This window comes from Eleutherodactylus coqui, chromosome 5 (genome assembly GCF_035609145.1).
Source record: "Eleutherodactylus coqui strain aEleCoq1 chromosome 5, aEleCoq1.hap1, whole genome shotgun sequence".
NCBI classification, from domain to species: Eukaryota; Metazoa; Chordata; class Amphibia; order Anura; family Eleutherodactylidae; genus Eleutherodactylus; species Eleutherodactylus coqui.
In genome coordinates this window covers 67,472,294-67,493,294 of record NC_089841.1, presented here as the reverse complement: position 1 = coordinate 67,493,294, position 21,001 = coordinate 67,472,294, and the positions used below count along the sequence as shown (strand labels likewise).

At 45.8% G+C, this 21,001-nt stretch overlaps 1 protein-coding gene across 1 annotated transcript in view; it reads right to left on the bottom strand.

Annotated features, from left to right (window-relative positions):
• Positions 1 to 2,830: 2,830 nt before the first annotated feature.
• UBAP1 (ubiquitin associated protein 1) overlaps positions 2,831 to 21,001 on the bottom strand; it is a 31,492-nt gene continuing 13,321 nt past the window's right edge. Inside the window, exons 2-7 of the mRNA XM_066602661.1 lie at positions 18,370 to 18,410; positions 15,988 to 16,112; positions 10,352 to 11,230; positions 7,243 to 7,443; positions 4,334 to 4,435; positions 2,831 to 3,374 (exon numbers count right to left, since the gene is read on the bottom strand). Coding sequence (XP_066458758.1) covers positions 3,234 to 3,374; positions 4,334 to 4,435; positions 7,243 to 7,443; positions 10,352 to 11,230; positions 15,988 to 16,112; positions 18,370 to 18,403 — 1,482 coding nt within the window. The 5' untranslated portion in view covers positions 18,404 to 18,410 and the 3' untranslated portion in view covers positions 2,831 to 3,233. The remainder of the gene's footprint in view (positions 3,375 to 4,333; positions 4,436 to 7,242; positions 7,444 to 10,351; positions 11,231 to 15,987; positions 16,113 to 18,369; positions 18,411 to 21,001) is intronic.

The following is a 21,001-nucleotide window of genomic DNA, read 5'->3' as shown; positions in this document are numbered from 1 at the left end:
TCATATGCAGCCTGTATTACAGAAGGACATTCAAAATACATTAACTACAAAACTGAAGTGTGTCAAGTATATTTTAGAAGTGATCAAAACTTCTGCAAGTTCAGGTTCCCTAGGGGGACTAAAAAATATACATTGTTTTTTTTATTTTAAATTTCATTCAATCTATATAAGGGTTATTTAAAAAGAAGAAAGGAGCAGAAGTCAGGATTTACTTACAAAAGATAGTTACACAATCCACACAACAGTGAAATAAGGAAGGTTCAAAGATTTTATTGTAACATACCAGTAAGTTCCATTTTCTGCCACATCACAGCTGGGCGCCTCTTATACGCTTTACATTTTCATGAACCGTGTGGGAGGCAACATGCTTTTCCATATGTAACAAAGTTTGACAAATTTTCTGTGCCACTCAAACTTGCTTGTAATGAGGCAGCTGTTTTTACAGTGTTTTTTTTCAAAAAGCATGTGTGTAACCACCCTTAGAAATCATCAATACCAGAATGGTGGCAGTCCAACCTCTGACACCCACCAGCTGGTTGAAGCAGCCGGGGCAAAGGGTGCAGGTTTTTTTTCTTTCTTCAAGCAGTCCTGTACACTTTGCAACGGTTGTGCAACTCAGTCCCAGGGTTACCACGTAAAACAAACATAAGCATTGTGAAAATATATATGTAAATTCAGATAATGGGAGAGACGATGGAGGCTGTGAATGACTGGGACAAACCGGACCATCGTTGTTTTGTTCTGCTGATTGTTCCAGGCTCCGCGCTGCTCAAGAAGTGATCAGGAAAACGGATGTGTGTTCTAGTAAATACTTGTAGAGCCTATGAGCGGTTTTTCTTAGACTTTTGCAGTTACCCTGCTCCTCTTCTTGGAAATGTAGGAATAGCTTAGTATTACCCATCCTAATAGGTTGTGTCTCTACACAGTCTGACATTATCTAATCTGTGTTGACAATGTATGAGTGCGCTTGATGACCATGTCAAGAATCAGTTCCAGGCAGAACTGTACAACGCAGAGCTTAAAGGGGTTGTCCCGCGCCGAAACGTTTTTTTTTTTTTTTTCAACCCCCCTTCCCCCGTTCGGCGCGAGACAAACCCGATGCAGGGACCTAAAGAAAGCTTACCGGAGCGCTTACCTTAATCCCCGCGCTCCGGTGACTTCTATACTTACCGGTGAAGATGGCCGCCGGGATCCTCTTCCTCCGTGGACCGCAGCTCTTCTGTGCGGTCCATTGCCGATTCCAGCCTCCTGATTGGCTGGAATCGGCACGTGACGGGGCGGAGCTACACGGAGCCGGCATTGTGCACGAGCGGCTCCATTAAAGAGAGCAGAAGACCCGGACTGCGCAAGCGCGGCTAATTTGGCCATCGGAGGGCGAAAATTAGTCGGCTCCATGGGAACGAGGACGCTAGCAACGGAGCAGGTAAGTAAAAAACTTTTTATAACTTCTGTATGGCTCATAATTAATGCACAATGTATATTACAAAGTGCATTATTATGGCCATACAGAAGTGTATAGACCCACTTGCTGCCGCGGGACAACCCCTTTAACGAAAAAAACCAAAAACCGGCTGTCTGCAACTCTTACTATGGATCAACTATCCTCAGGGTAGGTCATAAATAGCGGATCATCACACTTATATGGGTCAGTGCAGCAGTTCTTACATGTGAAGTCTGATATGAAGGTTCCTGCTGCCCTCCAACTTATTGCCAGGTTTCGCCCTATGCTCAGCAATACACAGAGACCTGTCGGAAAACAGCTGGAGTGTACATATCCACAAGGGTCTCAGATGAGAAAACCACTTTAATATACAAGGAAAATAAACACTACAATTCTTGTTCTTGTAGAGTTTTATTAGTACCTCTGTAGGGAAAAAGAAAATATTTAGCAAATTACTTATATATTCATCAAGACTTGTTTTTATCTTAAACAATGTACAACATAATACACTTTGTACTATCAAAAGATGATTTGAAATACTAGATATAGTTCTGGGAAGGAACAGAAGCGGGAAGAACAAAGTGCTTAAAGTTGGTTCCTGCGGACAGGTGGCACCACTCTGCGCCTGGGTCTAGCAGCTGCCGAGCTGCAGGGACTGGTAATTCGATGACTGATCAATGAAACCTGCTGCCAAAAATTTCCATATGACAGTCCCCAACAAGTAGCAAAACTACAACTCCAATCAGGACCTAGCCTCCACAGAGCAAGCTGAGAGCTGTAGTGCCACAGGTTGGAGATCACAGCATTACGGGAAAGGCTGTGCCAACTGTTCCTCCAACCTCCCCGAACCTATCAGACAGGCCGCCGAGGTTGGTTTACTCCTCCCTTACTATGCAATCCCATGAAATTACCCATCGACTTGCCGAGGGACAGCTCAAACAATCCAATACATTTGGTCCATTTATCCGCCGTTCCACCATCGTATCAGGAAGCCACATATTGTAATCTCAACCACAACTGCCCATTTCTGGGCGGTGGGGGCCACTGCACCTACCTTCACTGTACAACTCAACAGCTGCTAGAACCACACAATGTATCAACCTGTATTAAGCCAATACCTTCCAAAATGATGTCCTTCGAAGGGGCGGGGGACAATGTCCTTTGATGCACATATAAAGCTTTGAAAACGCAATAACTTATAGCATATAATTAAACAATCCCAAGAAGCGGTCACAGCTTTACCAGTGCTAAACTGCAACCACTACCAAGCAGCCGCCTGAGTCAGGCGCTGGGCCATTGGTTAGGAGCGTGAACAGGTTAGTCTGCATTTTACTCTATTTTTGCACATATTTTAATGACCAGTGTAGCACTAACTACCTAAAAAAAAAAATATATTAATTGCACTAATGTTTGCCGTATCCGGGTACAACAGTCCGTATTCCAGTATAAGCATCAGCAGCTTCACACATCAATTCTTCTCAGTTCCCATTTACACTGCAAAGAGAAAAAAAAAAATTCAACTTCTCAACGGTCGTGCATGTAAAGGTTCAGAAACCTCCTCATTCCTTGGAAGGGGTTAAAAGGTTTGGTGTGAAAGGGCACTTCTTACGATATTTTTGTAGCTGGCGTTTTTGTGAAAAAGGGAAAAAACGAGTAGGACACATAACATGTTAAGACGCAGCAGGTTTGGCCGCTCTCTCTCTGCGCTCCTCTGAACGGAAAGCTTGTCGTAGGATTCTCTTATCCGAACATTTGTTAAGAGCCTATTGTGATAGGAGGTGGAGGAAAGGATTCAGCTAGGGCCGGCGCGTGCCATTAGCTCTTCCAGTGCCTTGTCCTGATCGTTGTTATGAAGTAACAAAACTTCCTTTATTTCTTTCTGTTCAAACCCCATCTCTTTAAATTTGCTCATCAGCTGAAGAAATACCATCGTCTGCAGAGAAAAACAAAACTAATTGTAGCGCAAAAGTATAACATAACATATAGGTCTTTAATACATTAGATCTTATAAGTCATATTTTTGTACATAGGAGAGAGTATATACCGTGTTTCCCCATTAAGACCTACCCCGATAAGTCCTACACTGATTTTCGGGAGGAAGGGGGTAAGGAGGGGGCCTTGAAATGCAAGCCCTACCCCGAAAATATTGAAATTGAGCTCTTGCTACGCTACCTGAAAAGGAAAAAAAAAAGGCCAATACTCACCTAGTAGACGGCATTCGGGTCCCTCGTGCTTGTCTCAGTTGCTGCTGCAGGCTTCTGTGTAGAGCATTTCTTCCTGGTAGCGGGGCTTGAATACCCCTCTTCCTGCAAGCGATTGGTTAATCGAGTGCCGATTCTGATTGCGTGCTGCATTAGCCAATCACAGCCATTCAATAAGTGGCTGTGATTTATTAATCAAATGCTGGCTCTGATTGGTTAATCGAGCACCACGTCAGCCAATCAGAGCAATTGCTTGCTAGAGGCGGGGTATTCAAGCCCCGCTACCAGGAAGAAAGTTTCTGTCCGCATTCAGGAGTACAAGGAAGCCTGCAGCAGCGCTGGGGACCAGCGCACGGGACCCAAACGCTGGCTGCTACATGAGTATTATAAGACACTGCCTCTTTTGGGGCAAAAATTAATTGATTAGGCCTTATTTTGGGGGAAACACATTAGTAGTTCTATTCTTGTACATAAGAGGCAGTATTATAGTAGTTCTATTCTTGTACATAGGGGGCAGTATTTTAATAGTTCTTGTCAACAGGATATACCTAAGCGTGAGAACATCCTGTTGGGTGCTTTGTAAATTACGCTCATACTATAATACAGTATAATGCAGGCGAGCTTCTTTAAATGGTAGTAGTGTTGGGCAGGAAGGATGAATGGACTATAGAGCTAAACACTGGACACATACCTTCTCCTCAGAATAATTGTACATCTCCAAAGCCTCATCCACCAGCAATGGATCAAAGCCCTTCTCACACAGCTGGGAGTGGATGAACAAGTACTCCAGCACCTGTAATAAAGAAGAATTCATAGTCACTAACACCTGTATAATCCATCATTTTGAATAAAACCCACTAGAGCCTAACTTTGCAACCATAGCTGTACCAGACACTGGGACCTTTATATCTCACTCCCCATATCTAAAAGGCTACGTATTTAGAACTTTGGCTATGTACTATAGTGTTTCCCCGAAAATGAGACCTACCACGATAATAAGCCCTAGCTATGCTACATGGGTGGGAAAAAAAGCAATACTCACCCAGCAGACCCCTGTCCGGATCCCTCCCACTGGTCTCCAGCAGGCTTCTGTGCAGTCCTCAGCGCCGACATTCTTGTTTGCTGGCAACAGAGTTTGTAAACCCCATCTCCAGCAAGCGTTTGCTCCGATTGGCTCTCGAGTGCCGCAGCTCAGCCAATCAGAGCCTGCTGAACCAATTACAGCATCACATTGAATGGCTCTCATTGGCTGAGCCGCACCACTTGAGCTAAGCCGAGCAATTGCTTGCTGGATACTGGGTTTTCAAACCCTGTTACCAGCAAACAATGGTGTCGGCAATGAGGTCTGTGCGGAAGCCTGCTGGAGCTCCAATGCTCTGCAGGAGGGACCCGGACGGTGCCTGCTAGGTAAGTATAAGAAACCCCCCGGAAAATAAGACCCTGTGCCCCTTTTGGGCCGGAAATTAATAAGACAGCAGCTTATTTTTAGCAAAACACGGTAGCTAAAGCAATTTACCCTAAAACCCAACTACCGTGTTTCCCTGATAAGCCCTATCCCAACTTTTGGCTTGAAATATAAGCCTTCCCCCCAAAAATAAGCCCTAGCTAAACTACATTGAGTCGGGGGAAAAAAAAAAAAAGGCACACAGCAATACTCACCTAGCCAGCGGCGTCTGAGTCCCTCGCGCTTCGGCAGACTGCCTCCAGCAAGTGAGTGCTGTGATTGGATCACGAGCACCATTGGCTCAGCCAAACCAGAGCCGGTGCTTGATCATTCACACGTGAAAATAAGACAGTGTCTTTTGGGGCAAAAATTAATATAAGACAATCTTATTTTCGGAGAAACACGGTAGTAGTAAATGCCACTAACACAAATAGATTCCAACTGTACCTTTCTGACTAGATGTTCTCATACCCAGAGGTCTGTACTGCATGCCATACACTACTGTATGGGGCCTCTATGTGGCACCAAATTAAGAGGGAAAATAAATACAGCAGGTTACACATAATTTCTTATCTCATGAATTCTGTATTACCAACATCCTGTAGGAACTGGACAGTAAAGTTAATTGGTCCGGCAAAAGACCAAAAAAAATGTAATGCTTGATTGTGCATGTGAAATAATTTATCACATGTTCTAAGGCTGAAGCAGCCGTCCATACATTGGAATCACGTTATTTACCCACATGGCAAGTTATTTTTGGAAAATTCTATATACATACACAGGGTTATTACAAATGATCTTCCCAATTTGAAACCCCTCATAACTCACGTTTAATGACCCTCAGATACATAGGTTTGATATCAATGGAAACAAAACATTTTTGCACATCATCAAAAATGTTTTCCACATCAGAGGGGATCAGTGCGGCCCCGTTTGTAACTGGACACAGAGCCTGTCAAGTTCCTGACATACACGTTGTAGCGGATCATGATTAACAGATGCAATGGCTTCTTGGAGGCGTCCTAGCAGATCATACATGGTGGGCGGTAAGGGGGGCATGTAGACTCCAACACTCCCCCAGAGAAAAAGATAAGATGTGAGATCCGGGAAACGTGGACGCCAAGGAAGAAGTTCACCATCATCACCATCTGCACAACCAATCTGTTTGAAGTCAGAAGTGAACTCAACGGGCGACAACCGCTGTAAAAATGGGGATGAGGTGGGGGCCAGTCCTGTTGGAAGATGAAACAGGATTTCCTGTTCCCGCTGCAGCAGATAATAATTGTAATCAGTAGGAATATCGTCGCAGACGTTTGCGCAGAATCTTCCACAGTCGGCTGTCCAATTCTCTGCTTGCGCCGATGGTGGATTTCTGAGGACTTCATGTGAACTTGCACAGATGCATCCAATGATGGATGGATGGATGGACGGACGATTTTCACTTACAGATGCAACATTTCTCCTTAAGAATTGGAGCACCACTCACGAATTGTGCGCTCACTAGCTGGATCACCACCTAACTTTGCTAGAAAATGACATTGCACAACAGACCGGTAGACATGAAAGTCAGTGACAGAAACCGCTCTCCAGTCTTGTTCGGAAGCCATGTCTCATAACCCCCTAGCGATGACTATGGCAGAATAAAACACCTTGGGTCTTATTTACCAAAACTGTTCAACAGTAACACTGTCCTTGTTGTCCGTAGCAACCAATCACTGCACAGCATTCATTTCTCTAGCTGCTGTGGTACAATAGAAGCTGCGCTGTGATTGGTTGCTATGGGCAACAAGGACAGTCTTACTAAATGAAGCATAAGATCATTTGTAATAAATATGTATATACATATCTATATATCTCCACACATACCCACCCCCTCCCCCTTCACAAAAAAATGCCCACATAGGAATGTTAATTAAGCTTGTGACTGAATTTCAGCAACTTGGACAGACATCATCCTGTTTACAGGACTGGGCTCATTGCAATGGATGTCAGTCAATCATCCGGTCCACAATCCCTCCTTGTGTTCACACCAAGCCCTCCGCCTGGTTGGCACAGTAATGGAGTTGCTACACGGGGTAACAATACAGCATGAAAACTTATCACAAGACTGATGTACTACTAAAGATTTCATCCTCATGTCAGGCTCGTGTCCTCACCCGCTCCACGTTCTGTCCTTGCTTCTGTATGGCTCTCATCACATGTTCATAAGAAAAACCCATGTTAACAATGGTCTCAGCACATTGCCGCTCACCGCTTGACAGGAGTTGGAGAAGCTCTTCGTGGCCCGGGAAACTGAGCTGCCGCACATTAGTTACACTACTGGGCACTTTGGAGACTGCGACCTCATGAGCCAACACCTGCGAAGAAGAAGAAAAGCTACTTAAAAGCACATTGTATTTTTCCAGGCATTTCAAATAAAAAATTGCCTTAACAGGCCAAAGTGCATGAATCTTAAATAAATAGGGTTTTATTTAAAAAATATATATCTATTGCACCATTTGGTTACTGCAGCTTCTAGTTATCAGTTCTATATAACAAACTGCAGAATGCCTTTCACTAGCGGATCAGTTTCCAGCTACCTCATTAAGCTTCCTCACTCTACAGCTACTGTTGCTAACACATAGAAGTGGCTCATTCCTACAGTCCTATTATATTATAAAAACCATGGAATAAATGGAGTCATTTCATAAATACAGCACATGACTTACACCAATCAACCATAACAATCACTTAACGGCACAGGACATAGTTACATCCGCTGATTGTGGACGTTATCCCTTTAAATGGCGCCATCAATTCTGACAGACATCAAAATGTCCGTCAGAATTGAGCTTTTTGGGCCAGACAGTCTTGAAGAAAAAAAAACAAACAAAAAAAAAAAAAAAACACAGCAACATGATCAAAAAGTCAAATGTACTCCAAAATGGCACCAATAGAAACTACAGGACGTCTTGCAAAAAATACAGCCCTCTCAACTAGGTCGACAAAAGAGAAAAGTGACGGCTGTCGGTAGATAGTGTTTTTGCTGCAGTGTATACACCATAGAAACAAGTCCCTCAAAGATGGTGGAATTGCTTTTTTCCCCCCTTTTTTCATTTCACTCCTTAGAATTTTTAAAAACTTTTTCAGTCCCTAGTTTATAACCCGTACATAGTACCATTGAAAAATACAATTTGTCACGCAAAAAAATGAGCTTTCAGACAGCAACGCTGATGGAAAAATATAAGTTATGATTTTTTAAAGTGGGGAGGAAAAACAGAAAATGAAGGGAAAAAAAAAGGAGCGGTCCTTAGAGGGTTGTGTGGTTACTGCACAACATGACTATTTGTGCCGCTGTGCTGAAACAAGAGCAGCAGTACTTACTTGTTCCCTCCGCCACGATCCAGCGCTGTAGCTCCGCTGTGGTCTCAGCGTCTGTTATGGCAGATGAAGTCACGAGTTTGGGAACTGAATGCTGCAGCGTTCATCCAATTTCCCGGGACATCATCTGCCCCAACAAACGCCTGGACCACAGCGGGGCAGTAGATTGTGGCAGTGCTTTATCTTCTGGTATTTCCAGATGTGTGATGGAGTCTCTGGCCGGAGGTTCCAACAGATGTGCAACCGCTCTTTACAGAACAGTTACAGGTTTCTCAACATCAACCTACGTTGCACAATAGTCCATCTATTCCTCCGGAAACTGTCGTAACAGTTCTGCTTCACCGTTAGTGAATTGGTTAATAAAGGCGATGTACGCAGCACACTATGTATAAGCAGCGCTCCCAAAACCGTTCCATACAATTTATAGACATGCTGTGAGGGAAGCAATTAGAAAATGGCATAAAAAAGGAAAATCTCGCTATTTAATTTCCAAAACACTGGATATACCTCACTCAGCAATTCAAGGTATCATTTCAAAATACACAGAAATAGGTTAAACTGCCCTTGGAAAGAAAATGGGCCGCCCGTCGAAAAATTTCTGCACAAGACAGAAGAGCGTTGCACAGAATCGTCCAGTGTCACTTGCTGCAATTTCAAAGAAGTGGAAATAGCCGATCAGCTGATGAAATTCCACTGAAACTGCAGCACAGTGGTACAGAGCGGAAGAGAACTCCGTCCCTGTTTAGTGTCCGACACTGGTAACTGTAGTGACAGCACGCATTAAAATCAAATGACAGCTGTGCTTGTACTTACAAGTGCTGGCCACTAACCAGGAGTCGGAGCTAAATGCTTCCGCTCCGTACTGTATGTTGCAGGGCCGACAGCGAGAGCCCAATCAGTGGACCCCAGCCAATCAACTACTGATGATTTATCCAGAGGATGGGTCACCAACAGTACTTGTCTAGAAAACCATTTAAGGTCTTTTTACATGGGCAATTTAATCAGGCCCAAACATTCTTCTGAATGTTCATTCACCTATCGGGCCAGTGATAAGTCTTCCCATGTACAGTTCACCTATGGTAATTAATGATTGTAGTAAAGATAATTATCGTAATTTGTCTTCATAAGTAGATCCTTGGCCCGTGTAAAAGAAAATGAGACAATCGACAGGTGTGTTGATTAGCGCTCATTACATCGAGCCGAGAAGTCTGCTTGTCTGAATGTTGTGGCTTTTCGCAATGTATGTTTCTCTAAAAATCATTTTAAAGTCTGTTGAACCGTGTACAAGTCTGCAGAATCCTTGCTTCCCTTCACAGTCACATGATAGAATTCTAGCAGCCCACGGGCACCAGCGTGGGGGACTCGTTGCATGCATATTAATACAGCTTATATTGAGCTTTTTAATAAACCTGTATGCAGTGAGCGACCCCTTGTGGTGACAACAGACAGCCAAAATTTCACTATGTAACTTGCAACACTGAGGAAATCCTGAAAACATGACCTGTTGGTGGTCCCCGAAGACTGGAGTTGGGGAACACTGTTCTAATGTACGGAGTTGCTTTGTAGCTGGAAGCAGATAACTCAGTACACTGCCCAGTGGCCCAGCATGGTACTGCAAGCTGAGTTTCAGTGAAGTGAAGGAGACTCAGTCTGCAATACCATGCCAGACCACTGAGCAACGTATCAAGCACTCTGCTTCTGGCAACAAAGCAATTGGCGAACACCAGCCAGTTTTTGTGGACTTATCCTGAACTTCCTTTCTTAGAAATGGGACAACTTCTTTAAAGTCTATTCTGCCTTCCTCTAGAAGTAGAATTTTTTAAGCTGAAGAGGACTTGTGCAAGTCTCACTAACCCAGTATTATGGATTCCCATTACTTTTCTAATGGACACAGCTATCTCTTACCTGTGTATCACTACTTAGACAGGTCCTCGAAATTCCTTCTGTACCACTGACTGGACCCACAGTGGAAGGAGGTAATGCACAATTCAACATCCCCCTGTCTAAATGCAGGGAAGTGCCCCACATGAGGTGTCCATTCAGTTCATCACCATTATGAGACGAGCGGGATTTTAAGGATTCAAGGAAAGTGCCATTCGTCAGGCAGTTAGAGCTTTCATGGGCTATCTTCTGATTGTTCTCATCAGAGTCTAGTTTGGGGAACGATAGGGATTTGATATTGCTGACCATGGTCATGGGGGCAAGTGACACTTTGGAAGACGGGGGCAATTCACAGTTTTCCAACTGTGGTAAAGTGATAAAACCATTGGGTTTGCGGAGATGCTTCAAGTCTAAAGCTTCTTGTTTCAGGGTAGACTGAGTGTCCTCGTCCTTCTGAGGTGATTGGGAGTTCAGGGTTTTGTCAGCATTACTTGAGTCTGAGCTCACAACAACAGGCCTCACGTGAATGTCAAGAATGCTCTTCAACTCTTCTCTGTCATCAAGAGTTTTTAATTCTAACTTGTCGAAGGGATCCTCCTCACACTCAAAGTCGGCAGGGTTAAAGTCTGCCTTACTGAGAGGAGGGCTCAGCACTTTTTGCAGCATGGCACTGCTGTTGGCAGGGGTCGGGGTTAGGATGCTGTTGTGCAGGAGGCTTGCAAGGACAGGGTTGATAGAAGGAGGACATCCTCTATCTTCATCATCCTTACTCTCCGCCTGAGCATCAGAAGCAGCTTGGTAAAGAGCAGCTTCTGCCTTCCTCTCAGCTTCCCTCTGCGCATGTTTGATCCGTTTTACTTCTTTTGCCCACTGGACCGTTTTCTTCTCCAGCGTAAAGTCATACTGTTAATGAAAAGAAAAACACAGAAAGGCTTACAATGTGATGATCACTATATCCCAACATGTTCCCATATGTCCTACTGAGGTCACAGGGAGCGCCCCAGAGTTGTTGCTATTGAGAAGAGTCTATGGGTGGTCACCTGATTTAATTGGACATTGTGTAATGTCAAGTTTCCCCGGCAGCATTACAGTAGTTGCACAGCAGATGGAAAAATCTGCTGCAAATCTGCCACGCATTTCAGATTTCATTGGTTTTTCTACCAATTTTACCCCTCTACATTGAAGGGGTGAAATCCACCATGAAAATCCATAGCAGAAATTGACATGCCGAAAATTTAGAAACTCACCACAAGTCAATTTCTGTGACTAAATAAGCAGTATGTGGTAAGACCTGCACGTATCTACACTGAGAACGTGCAACCTTTTCGTTACCATCTGCATACACACTTATGTAAGCAAGCGCTCTCATACTAAAGAAGCTTCCAATTACAGCTATATACTGCGTTTCCCCCAAAATAAGCCTTACCCCTATTTTCGGAGGGTGGGTGGAGGTTCAAATATAAGCCCTCCCGCAAAAATAAGCCCTAGCAAATGGAATTTTTTTAAAAACCTTAAGGCTGGGGTCACACAGGGCGGATTTGCCGCGGATTGCCGTTGCATATCCGCACTGCGGCAAAACCGCTGCGTTTGCAGTGCAATGCAACACAAATGAGATTTGCCAAAAAGCTGTTCTCACAGGACGGTTTTTTTCCACACAGCCGCAGTGCGGAAATGCAACTGCGTCGCAGTTTTAAAAGATTCAGCATGTTCATTCTTTGGTCTTTTCCGCAGCGCTTTTGTCCATAGACCTCTATTGAGGCAGCCAAAACTGCACCAAATACGCGACAAAAGTAAAAAAGCGCTGCGGAAAAAACCGCTTGCAGATTTTTCCGCACGAAAATCCGCAGAAAAATCCGCAAGCCCAAATTAACCTTTGAAGCGGTTTTGCCGCAGAAGCAGTTCTTCTGCGTCAAAACCGCAACGGAAAAACCGCAGCAAAACCGCGACAAATCAGCCCTGTGTGAACCCAGCCTAATACTCACCTAGCCGGCGGCGTCTCTTGTGCTGGACCCCGGGGCTGCAGCAGGCTGTCGTGTCTTCTGCACTGACACAGAACTCTCCTTCTGGTGACGGGGCTTTGAATACCCCGCCTCCAGCAAGTAAGTGCTGTGATTGAATCGAGCGCCAGCCAATCAGAGCCAGCGCTTGATCATTCAGACATTCAGTAAATTACATCACTGAATGGCGGCGATTGGCTCATCGAGCGCGGTCTCTGACTGGCTGAGCCGCGGAGCTCGTGAACCAATCACAGCACTTGCTTGCTGGAGGCGGGGTATTCAAAGCACCGTCACCAGAAGGAGAGTTCTGTGTGAGCGCCGAGGATACTGCAGCCTGCTGCATCGCTGCCGGAGATCAGCAGCACCAGGGACTCAGACGCTGCGGACCAGGTGATTGTAAGCCCCTTCCCCCACCCGAAAAAAAAACAAAAAAAAAACTGTGCCTCTTTTGGGGCAAAAATTAATATATGACAGGGTCTTATTTTCTGGGAAATAGTAGTAGAAAAGTGAGCAGTAGGCAAAGTTTGTTTTTTTTGTTAACGCTTAACTTGTTTTTATACTCAGTTGTACAGATTTGCAAGATTGTCGATCACAACTGAATAGAAAAATCCTGATCGCTCTTACTAAAACAAGCATACAAATTTTGATAGGGTATGGAAAATGAGGTCCAATAATACAAGTTGCTTGCACATTATGAAACCTAAAAGCTATGGACACCTTCACATGGAAATTCTTTATTTGCAAAATTCCAGAGACCGATTTTTTTTTTCTCTAAGTTTTCACACATCCACCAAACCCTCACCAATCCAAGAATGGGAGGGGGTTCAATTGATTTCCATTGAGAGTAGGCTGCTCAGGCTCACAGCCGCTCCCATTTATTTCAGTGCTAGCTCTGGGGATTTCTGAGCTTTGTTTCCCAGCTTTGTGCTTGGCAATCTACGGTGCCCTCACTAAAATGAATGGAACAGCGGTGCGCCTGTGACACCTCTGCTCTATTACCTTGTAGACTAACTCGACCCCCATTCTCAGGCTTGGTGGGGGGCCCTGTGGTAAATTTCCCACCAATCATCAGTTTTCACCCATCCAGCTGATGAATGAAAACCTGAAAAAAACTCGGTCTCCAGAATTTCCCTTTAAGCTACTTTTTAAAGTGTCTTAATGACGGATGTCCTAATAATTTGCTGTTCTAACATCTGCAATTCCTTCCTGTAGCTGTTGATTCCGCTGCCTCTGACACAAGTCAGACAGCACACTGCTCCTGCTCCACCCTCCCTTCTGTTAGGCCTCAGGTCCACGGGGAAAATCTAACCCACTACGGATTCTCCATGGAGAATCCGTAGCGGGTCCCTCCTGCCCCGCGGACATGAGCGCTTAAAATAAGAATAAACTCCCCTCTCGCACGCTCCGGATCTTCCCTTCGCCGCGGCTTCATCTTCTCTCCGTTGCGGCCGGATCTTCTTTCTTCGGCCCGGCGGATGTGCATGGCACGTCGGTTGCGTGCCGCGCGTATCGCCGGCCGGAAGAAAAAAGATTCGGCCGCGACGGAGAGAAGATGAAGCCACGGCGAAGGGAAGATCCGGAGCAGGTGAGTATATTCTTATTTTAGGTCTCCCGCGGATCAGGACGGCTTCCATAGGCTTCAGAGACCCGCACAAAAATGGAGCATGGTCCACATTTTTTCATGCTCCATTTTTTTTAAAATCCCTTTTATTGACCATCCGCAGGTATTTATCTACCCGCGGGTGGTCAATGCATCCCTATGGGATGCGGATCCGCGGGCAGGATTAGAGTTAAAATCCGCTGCTGATTTTAATTCTTCTTTTGCCCGTGGACATGAGGCCTTAGTGTGTGAGACAGCAGCAGGGAGGAGGAGTGTGGAGAAAGGAGGAGGAGCATCCAAGTCTTCTCGGGGGCAGATCACACAGGATGTGCTGTACTACTGGGTGAATATACAGAGCATCATTACTGTTGTCACCACTTGAATGAGGTTGGGGGGCTGATTAGCTAAGACATACACCGATATTGTGGGGTTCAAAACACACTGTTTGCTCCATGCATGTTCAGGCCATGGTTGTGGCTTGCCACTATATTTCGTCTGTGCTAGATTTCACTGTGTCCTGATTGCTGCTGCACAATACTGAATGCAGACAGGAAGATGGTTGGAGAGGACAAAGATAGTGTGGGAGGAAGGTGGAGTAAAAAAAAAAAAAAAAAAACACACTGGGAGGTGGAGTGTGCAGACTTTGGGTCCTTTTACACAGAGCAAGAAATTGTTGGAACAAGCGAGTGATGAGTCATTTGCTTTAAAATGCCGTCACTTTACAGATAATCTATATTCTCTTATCGTCAGGGACTGTGCCAGGAAACGCAAAAAGCCATCAGTTGTTCCCAAGTTCTGACTTGCAAACAACTGAACAATGATTTTCATGCCTGCATAAAATGAATGACAAACAATAAGCAAAAGAATTATCATTCATCATGGAACCGTTGCTTTGTTTACACGGAACCATTGTCACTTTGTTTCCCACTTTCCAATGAATGACAATCGTTCCGTGTAAAAAAAGAACACAACAAAAACCCTCAGGAACCACTAGAGCGGTGTACTGGGTGTGCCTGGAGGGCATCACAAACTACTGCTGCCAACTGGAAGTGCAGTGTGCAAACAAACGGACATGTGCCAGCAGAATCCGAGTGATCAACATATTCTAACAGATATCTGGGTGGCTGTATTTCAGCATATATAATGCATTCAGACGAGTTTCAGAAATGTACGAGTGTATCTAAACACTCCTTTAAAACATTGTATTTATACACCAGAGCTGTTTATTAAAGGTTTATTAAAATTTAAAGGACTTATAGGCCACTGTGACTTCTATACACCAGAGCTGCATTCACAATTCTGTAGGCTTCAGAGCTGAACTCTCCTAGTATTCTGTGCTTCTTCGCGTCCGCACATTGCTTACTCTAGAGATTTACCTTCCACTAAGTGGTGTCTTTATGGAAGGCACTGTAAAGCTGTGTGATGCAGATAAAACTGCCTTCTATATCCTGGAAGCTAAGCTGCTCTGGGTGTCTGACACCAAGCTTGCTGATCGTTTTAGGTACAGCCAATACAGAATTGGAACTGCAGCTCTGGACCATCATATAGGCTTCAAGGCCCCCTTGTCCGTGGCCCTGACAGAATATTGCCAGTGATAGTCCACCGCAGGGGACCAGGGTGGGGTTTACCGACAGGCTCACCACGGAGTTTAAATGTGACATACTTCATACTTCAGCAAAATCGAGAAGAGGCTTTGCAAAGACATTAAATACAAAATTTCCACTTAAAGGGGTTGTCAGAAATATATATTTTTTCCTTAAAACTACATTCCCCCCTTCAAAGAACAGTCATATACTCACTTCTTCCTGCTGTGTCGCACACTGCTCATCCGCGTCTCCCGTGACATGCTTACAGCCTGCGACGTTCTCTACACAACTAGACTGCAGCCAGTAAGCAATGGGCACGGAGGATCAAGCAGCGCCGCCGCCGGAAGAGGAGAGTATATGACAGCTGCCTTCTTGCATATAGAACTTTTTCCCCCTCTTGAACAACCCTTTTAACCACAGAGGCAAATATACAAATGGCTATTAGATAACACACAGATGAAAAGCAGAATCCCCCACCTGGACTTCACTGATGAGCTGGCTGATGTCCGGCACGCAGAAACCAACAGGTAAGCCAACCTTATCCGGCACTCTGAACCTGTCACCAATCTTAAATGGGACATCCTCTAAGTAACTGAAAGGGCCTTAAAAACAAATTGCACAAAAAGAAGCATCAGTCAAACAGTCCAGCTGCGTATTCATTGTATAATAAACAGGTTCTGAAACTTTCTAAAATATCTTAGGGGAAGTTTATTAAGACTAGATGTTTTTAAAAATGCCGTTCTTAAGGTGGGCGGGGGAGGGGAAGAGTATTCAGATTTAAAGAGCTCCCAATCCCCAAAACGCTATAAAAAGCAACATACTCATTATGACGACAGAGCGCCACTTTGGCACCATGGCATCTGACAGGTGACGACACAAGGTTTTCTGGCCTGGGGACATTCCGTAGACCTATAGCAGTCATGGAGAAGGACCAGCACTACTGCTGTACATATAGGTGTCGGTATCTAGTATCTTTCACAGATATCTTCTACATACCTTAAACAGGTTGTCCAGTTGTAAACTACTGATGGCTTATCCTTAGGATAGGCAACGGTATTAGAGCAACATGTGTCTGTTCCCTGGAAGCCCTGCAGATTAGCTACTCACCAAGCTAGTGTGCTTGTGCATGGAGACGATTTCTGCAGGAAGCAGACAGCCTTGTTCCCACTGCAGTGGTCAGTGAATGAGAGCTGTGTCTGTAATACCATATCTGACCACTGCAGTGGGAATGAAGCAGGCTGCTACCTGCAGAAATCAGCGTATGAGCACACTGACCTAAGAGCTGATCAGCTAGAGCTACTGGCTTGCAGATCCCCGGTTATTCATCGTTGATGGCCTATTAGGTCTGTCATTCAGTGAATGGAGGCAAGCATGCCGGAGAACTCTTCCAGCCACCTGCCTCCATTCACAGTGAGCAGGCAGTTGTTCATATGTGTACGGCTGCTTGTTGACAGGGAGCAAAAGGGCGCTCATTAGTTACTTCACTTCAGTGAATTAAAGGGGTTTTCCCGCGAAAGAAAGTGGGGGTATGCACTTCTGTATGGCCATATTAATGCACTTTGTAATGTACATCGTGCATTAATTATGAGCCATACAGAAGTTATTCACTTACCTGCTCCGTTGCTAGCGTCCTCGTCTCCATGGTGCCGTCTAATTTTAGCGTCTAATCGCCCGATTAGACGCGCTTGCGCAGTCCGGTCTTCTCCCTGGTGAATGGGCCCGCTCGTGCCGGAGAGCTGGTCCTCGTAGCTCCGCCCCGTCACGTGTGCCGATTCCAGCCAATCAGGAGGCTGGAATCGGCAATGGACCGCACAGAGCCCACGGTGCACCATGGGAGAAGACCCGCGGTGCATCGTGGGTGAAGATCCCGGCGGCCATCTTGCTAAGGTAAGAAAGAAGTCGCCGCAGAGCGGGGATTCGGGTAAGTACTAAACTGTTTTTTTTTTTAACCCATCCCTTGTGTTTGTCTCGCGCCGAACGGGGGGCCTATTGAAAGAAAAAAAAAAAACACGTTTCGGCGCGGGACAACCCCTTTCAGACTAAAGGTCCATTTACACGGGATGAAAGTCGGGCAAACGATGCCCGACACTCGTCCCTGTGTTTCCTCGCACGGGAGCAAGCATAGCTGGCTCGCTCACTGAGAGGCCAGCATGGCGGCGGGGTAGTGCAGGAGATTTCTCTCCTCTCGCTCCCCCGACCCTCTCCATTGGCATAAAACAGCGGCCGTTCACAAACGAACGGACGCTATTTAAACTGAACGATGAGCTCATAGTCCATTGTTTATGCTGTATGAAAGATGAGTTCATCGCTCAGTTTAAATAGCGGCTGTTCAGTAGTGAACGGCCACTGTGTTATGTCAATGGAGAGGGGCGGGGGAGCGAGAGGAGAGAAATCTCCTGCACTGCCCCACCCCCCTGCTGGCCGCTCCATGAGCAAACCAGCATCAGTAGCTCCCGTGTGACAGCATGGGAGCACAGACACACAGGAACAAATGTCGGGCATCGTTTGCCTGACATTCGTCCCGTGTAAATAGACCAGCGAATAATGGAGCGATTTCTCATATGTGTCAGGTCCCGCTTTTACATAGGATGGCTATCGGTCGAAATAGCTTGTTTGATTATTCGGCCAATAGTCAGCGCGTGTGTATAAGTACCCTAAGGATAGGCTATCAAAAGTTTACAGCTGAACAACCCATTCAATACAGAAAAAGCAGATATATCAGAATCCCCAACTCCTTACTTTTATTTGGGATCCGCGTGGTGAAGCAACTGGTGAATGCTATATATTTGTATATAATAAAACCACATACGTGAGAAGAGATCTATGCACGTCTGGTAATAAATCATCTTTTAGTCTTACCGTGTAGATCTGACGCCGACTTCCTTGAAGCCATTTAGAGTCTGCAAAAACAGGAAGACAGTAGTGAGAGCAGAGCAATGGGATTTAAATGAAAGCCACATGACATGCCAACTGTAAATATTAATTCAGAGGATATAGCATGTTATCAGTCCGATCCTCAAAGACAAAACAGCAAGCGCAGTCTTATGGCCGCCTGCCAACACAGTGTTGTCTAATTCCAGTAACAACTAGTAGAATTACGAACGCAGCTCTGGGTGTGTATGGAGTATAAGGGTCTTTTTAGATGGCTTGAATTGCCGCAAGCTATGGAACTGATAATTTCATTACTGTTGGGTGTACATTCCCAGTTGGCATGGGGAGATGTGCTGCCAACAACGATAATCTGTGGTGGTGCATGGATGAGCATTCACTGGTTCGCAGAGTGATCATCAGCACTTTCACACAACACGATGATCGGGCAAACTTTCCAACAAATGTTCTGGCCCAATTAGGGCTATGTAATAAGGCGCTTATAAGGGGTTGTCTGGGCACCTGCAAGGGGAGTTTTCCGGCTAATCAACATGTAATGATGTGCTTGGCTTTTCAAAGAAAACAGTTAAAATTAAAAAAAAGGTGGTGTGGTGTTGTCTGGGACTTAGGACATCAATAGAAAAGATGCCCAATTCACAGGATGGGTCATCAATGGATGAACGGCGGGGTCAACTGACGATTAGCTAAATTCCGATGCTGCTGTCAGCACTGAGTGCATGAAGCAGACTGCGCTGCCTGCCATTCAGTGGTCCAGATTGCTATTACAGTAACAGCTCCAACTGAATCCAATGTGAGCTTGGTACTGGTGCATCTTGTCTCCACCGGAAGCTTGGGGCTGACTGGCCTTTGTTGGGGTTTACGCCCCCTGCCATGCCCCTAGCTTCTGATTGGCTGCTGGTGTGTCTGCAGTACCGTCCCAACAGCTGTTCCATCCCCACAGTCACTTGCTGGACTCCATGGATTCTTGCGTCTGCAAAGAAGCGGTGGCGCCCAACACCGGCCACACAGCAGCTAATGGGCCAGCAGAAGTCACTTGTCAGACTCCATGGATTCTTGCCTCTCCAAGACAACGGCAGCACCTGACACTGGGCACAGAGCAGCGATAGGGGCAGCGGGAGAGACTTGCCTACCGACCAGTCGGGGAAAAGGAACTGTCATGTGGCATCGCGAGCTGTCTGGGGACAGAGCTGTGAGGCAACATCCGGCCAGCACAGTACAGCGGCAGAGACATGACGGCCCACCACAGCAGACTTTTACAGCGGGGTGGGGAGGGGAAATGGTAGTGCGGTGAGGACGACACTCACAGCAGAGGTGGTAGAGAGCTGGCACGAAACACTCACAGCAGGGCCAGGAGCACAGCCTCTGCTTATGGTGATACTGATGGCAGCGTTCTTCGCCAGCGCATATGAGAGGCCACACACACATACAGCACCGGTTTCGAGAGCGGAGATGGGAGCAGCAGCGACGCTAGGGCAGGGACGCAAGCAGCTGGGTTTCCAGGGCAGATGCAAGCGGACATGGTACACTGACAGTGGGTTCCTACAGCGTGCATCAGCCAATCAGCACCTGTGGCCATCACCTGGCCCTCCCCAGTATCTCAACCCAGCTAACCCATGTCTCCACCCACACAGCCAATGGAGACAAATCATGCTGTTGCTATGTTGTCCGTGCTATCTGCTTCCAGCATCGACAGCGGCACTCGAAATCAGCTGATCGTCAGGGATCCTGAGCGGCACATCCCCACTGATCATAAACAGAAAAAATGCCCACAGTACAAGACTACTTCTTTAATCCTTTCCAATCCAATTTCGGATTCAGGGTTTCCTAAAAAGCTTTCTCTTATTGCTGTTACACAACGGTGCCATCTGCTGGCTAAGGTCAGTGTGTGTGCGCCAGAGAGGCTCCGACAGCAGAGTGGCTGGCAATAGACGGTAAGAACACCCTGTCGGACGACTTCTGACATTGGAGCTGTACAAGCTTCAATCAGAACGTAGGAAGACATCAGACTGTGGATTGGAAAGGGTTAAGGCTCGATACAAGAGCAATATAAAGCAGAAGTAGACGATTTGACCAGACAATGAGAACATCCATAAACATTACAGAAAACAGGAAAAGGAAATATAGGAGGTAGCAGCTAGGTTGAAATATACGTGGTCTGGTGCAAAGTACAGTGTATTAACAAAACCAAAACCATATTACGTTCACAAGTATCGGTTCTTTTCATGTGCAAGTTCCATCCATATCGTAACTACAGAACTTGTGCGTGAAACCTGCCTGAATGAATGAACCTTAAAGGGGTTTTACAGTGAATTACTATAGATGACCCATCATCAGGATAGATCAATAGGTGATCGGCTGGGGTCTGTGATCAACCGATCAACTGTGCGAGCGCATGCTGTCAGCACCGCAACAACAGAGATCAGGACGGAAGTCTCTTTACTTACCTCCCATGTAGTGGCTAATGCTAGTAACTGCAGGCACAGCTCCCACTGGTTCTAATGAGCCATGCCTGCTGTTACAAGCGCCGGCCACTACACTAAGGTTGGCGCAGAGGCTTCCGCTCCAACCTCTGTTATTGCGGCGCTGACAGCATGTGCACGCA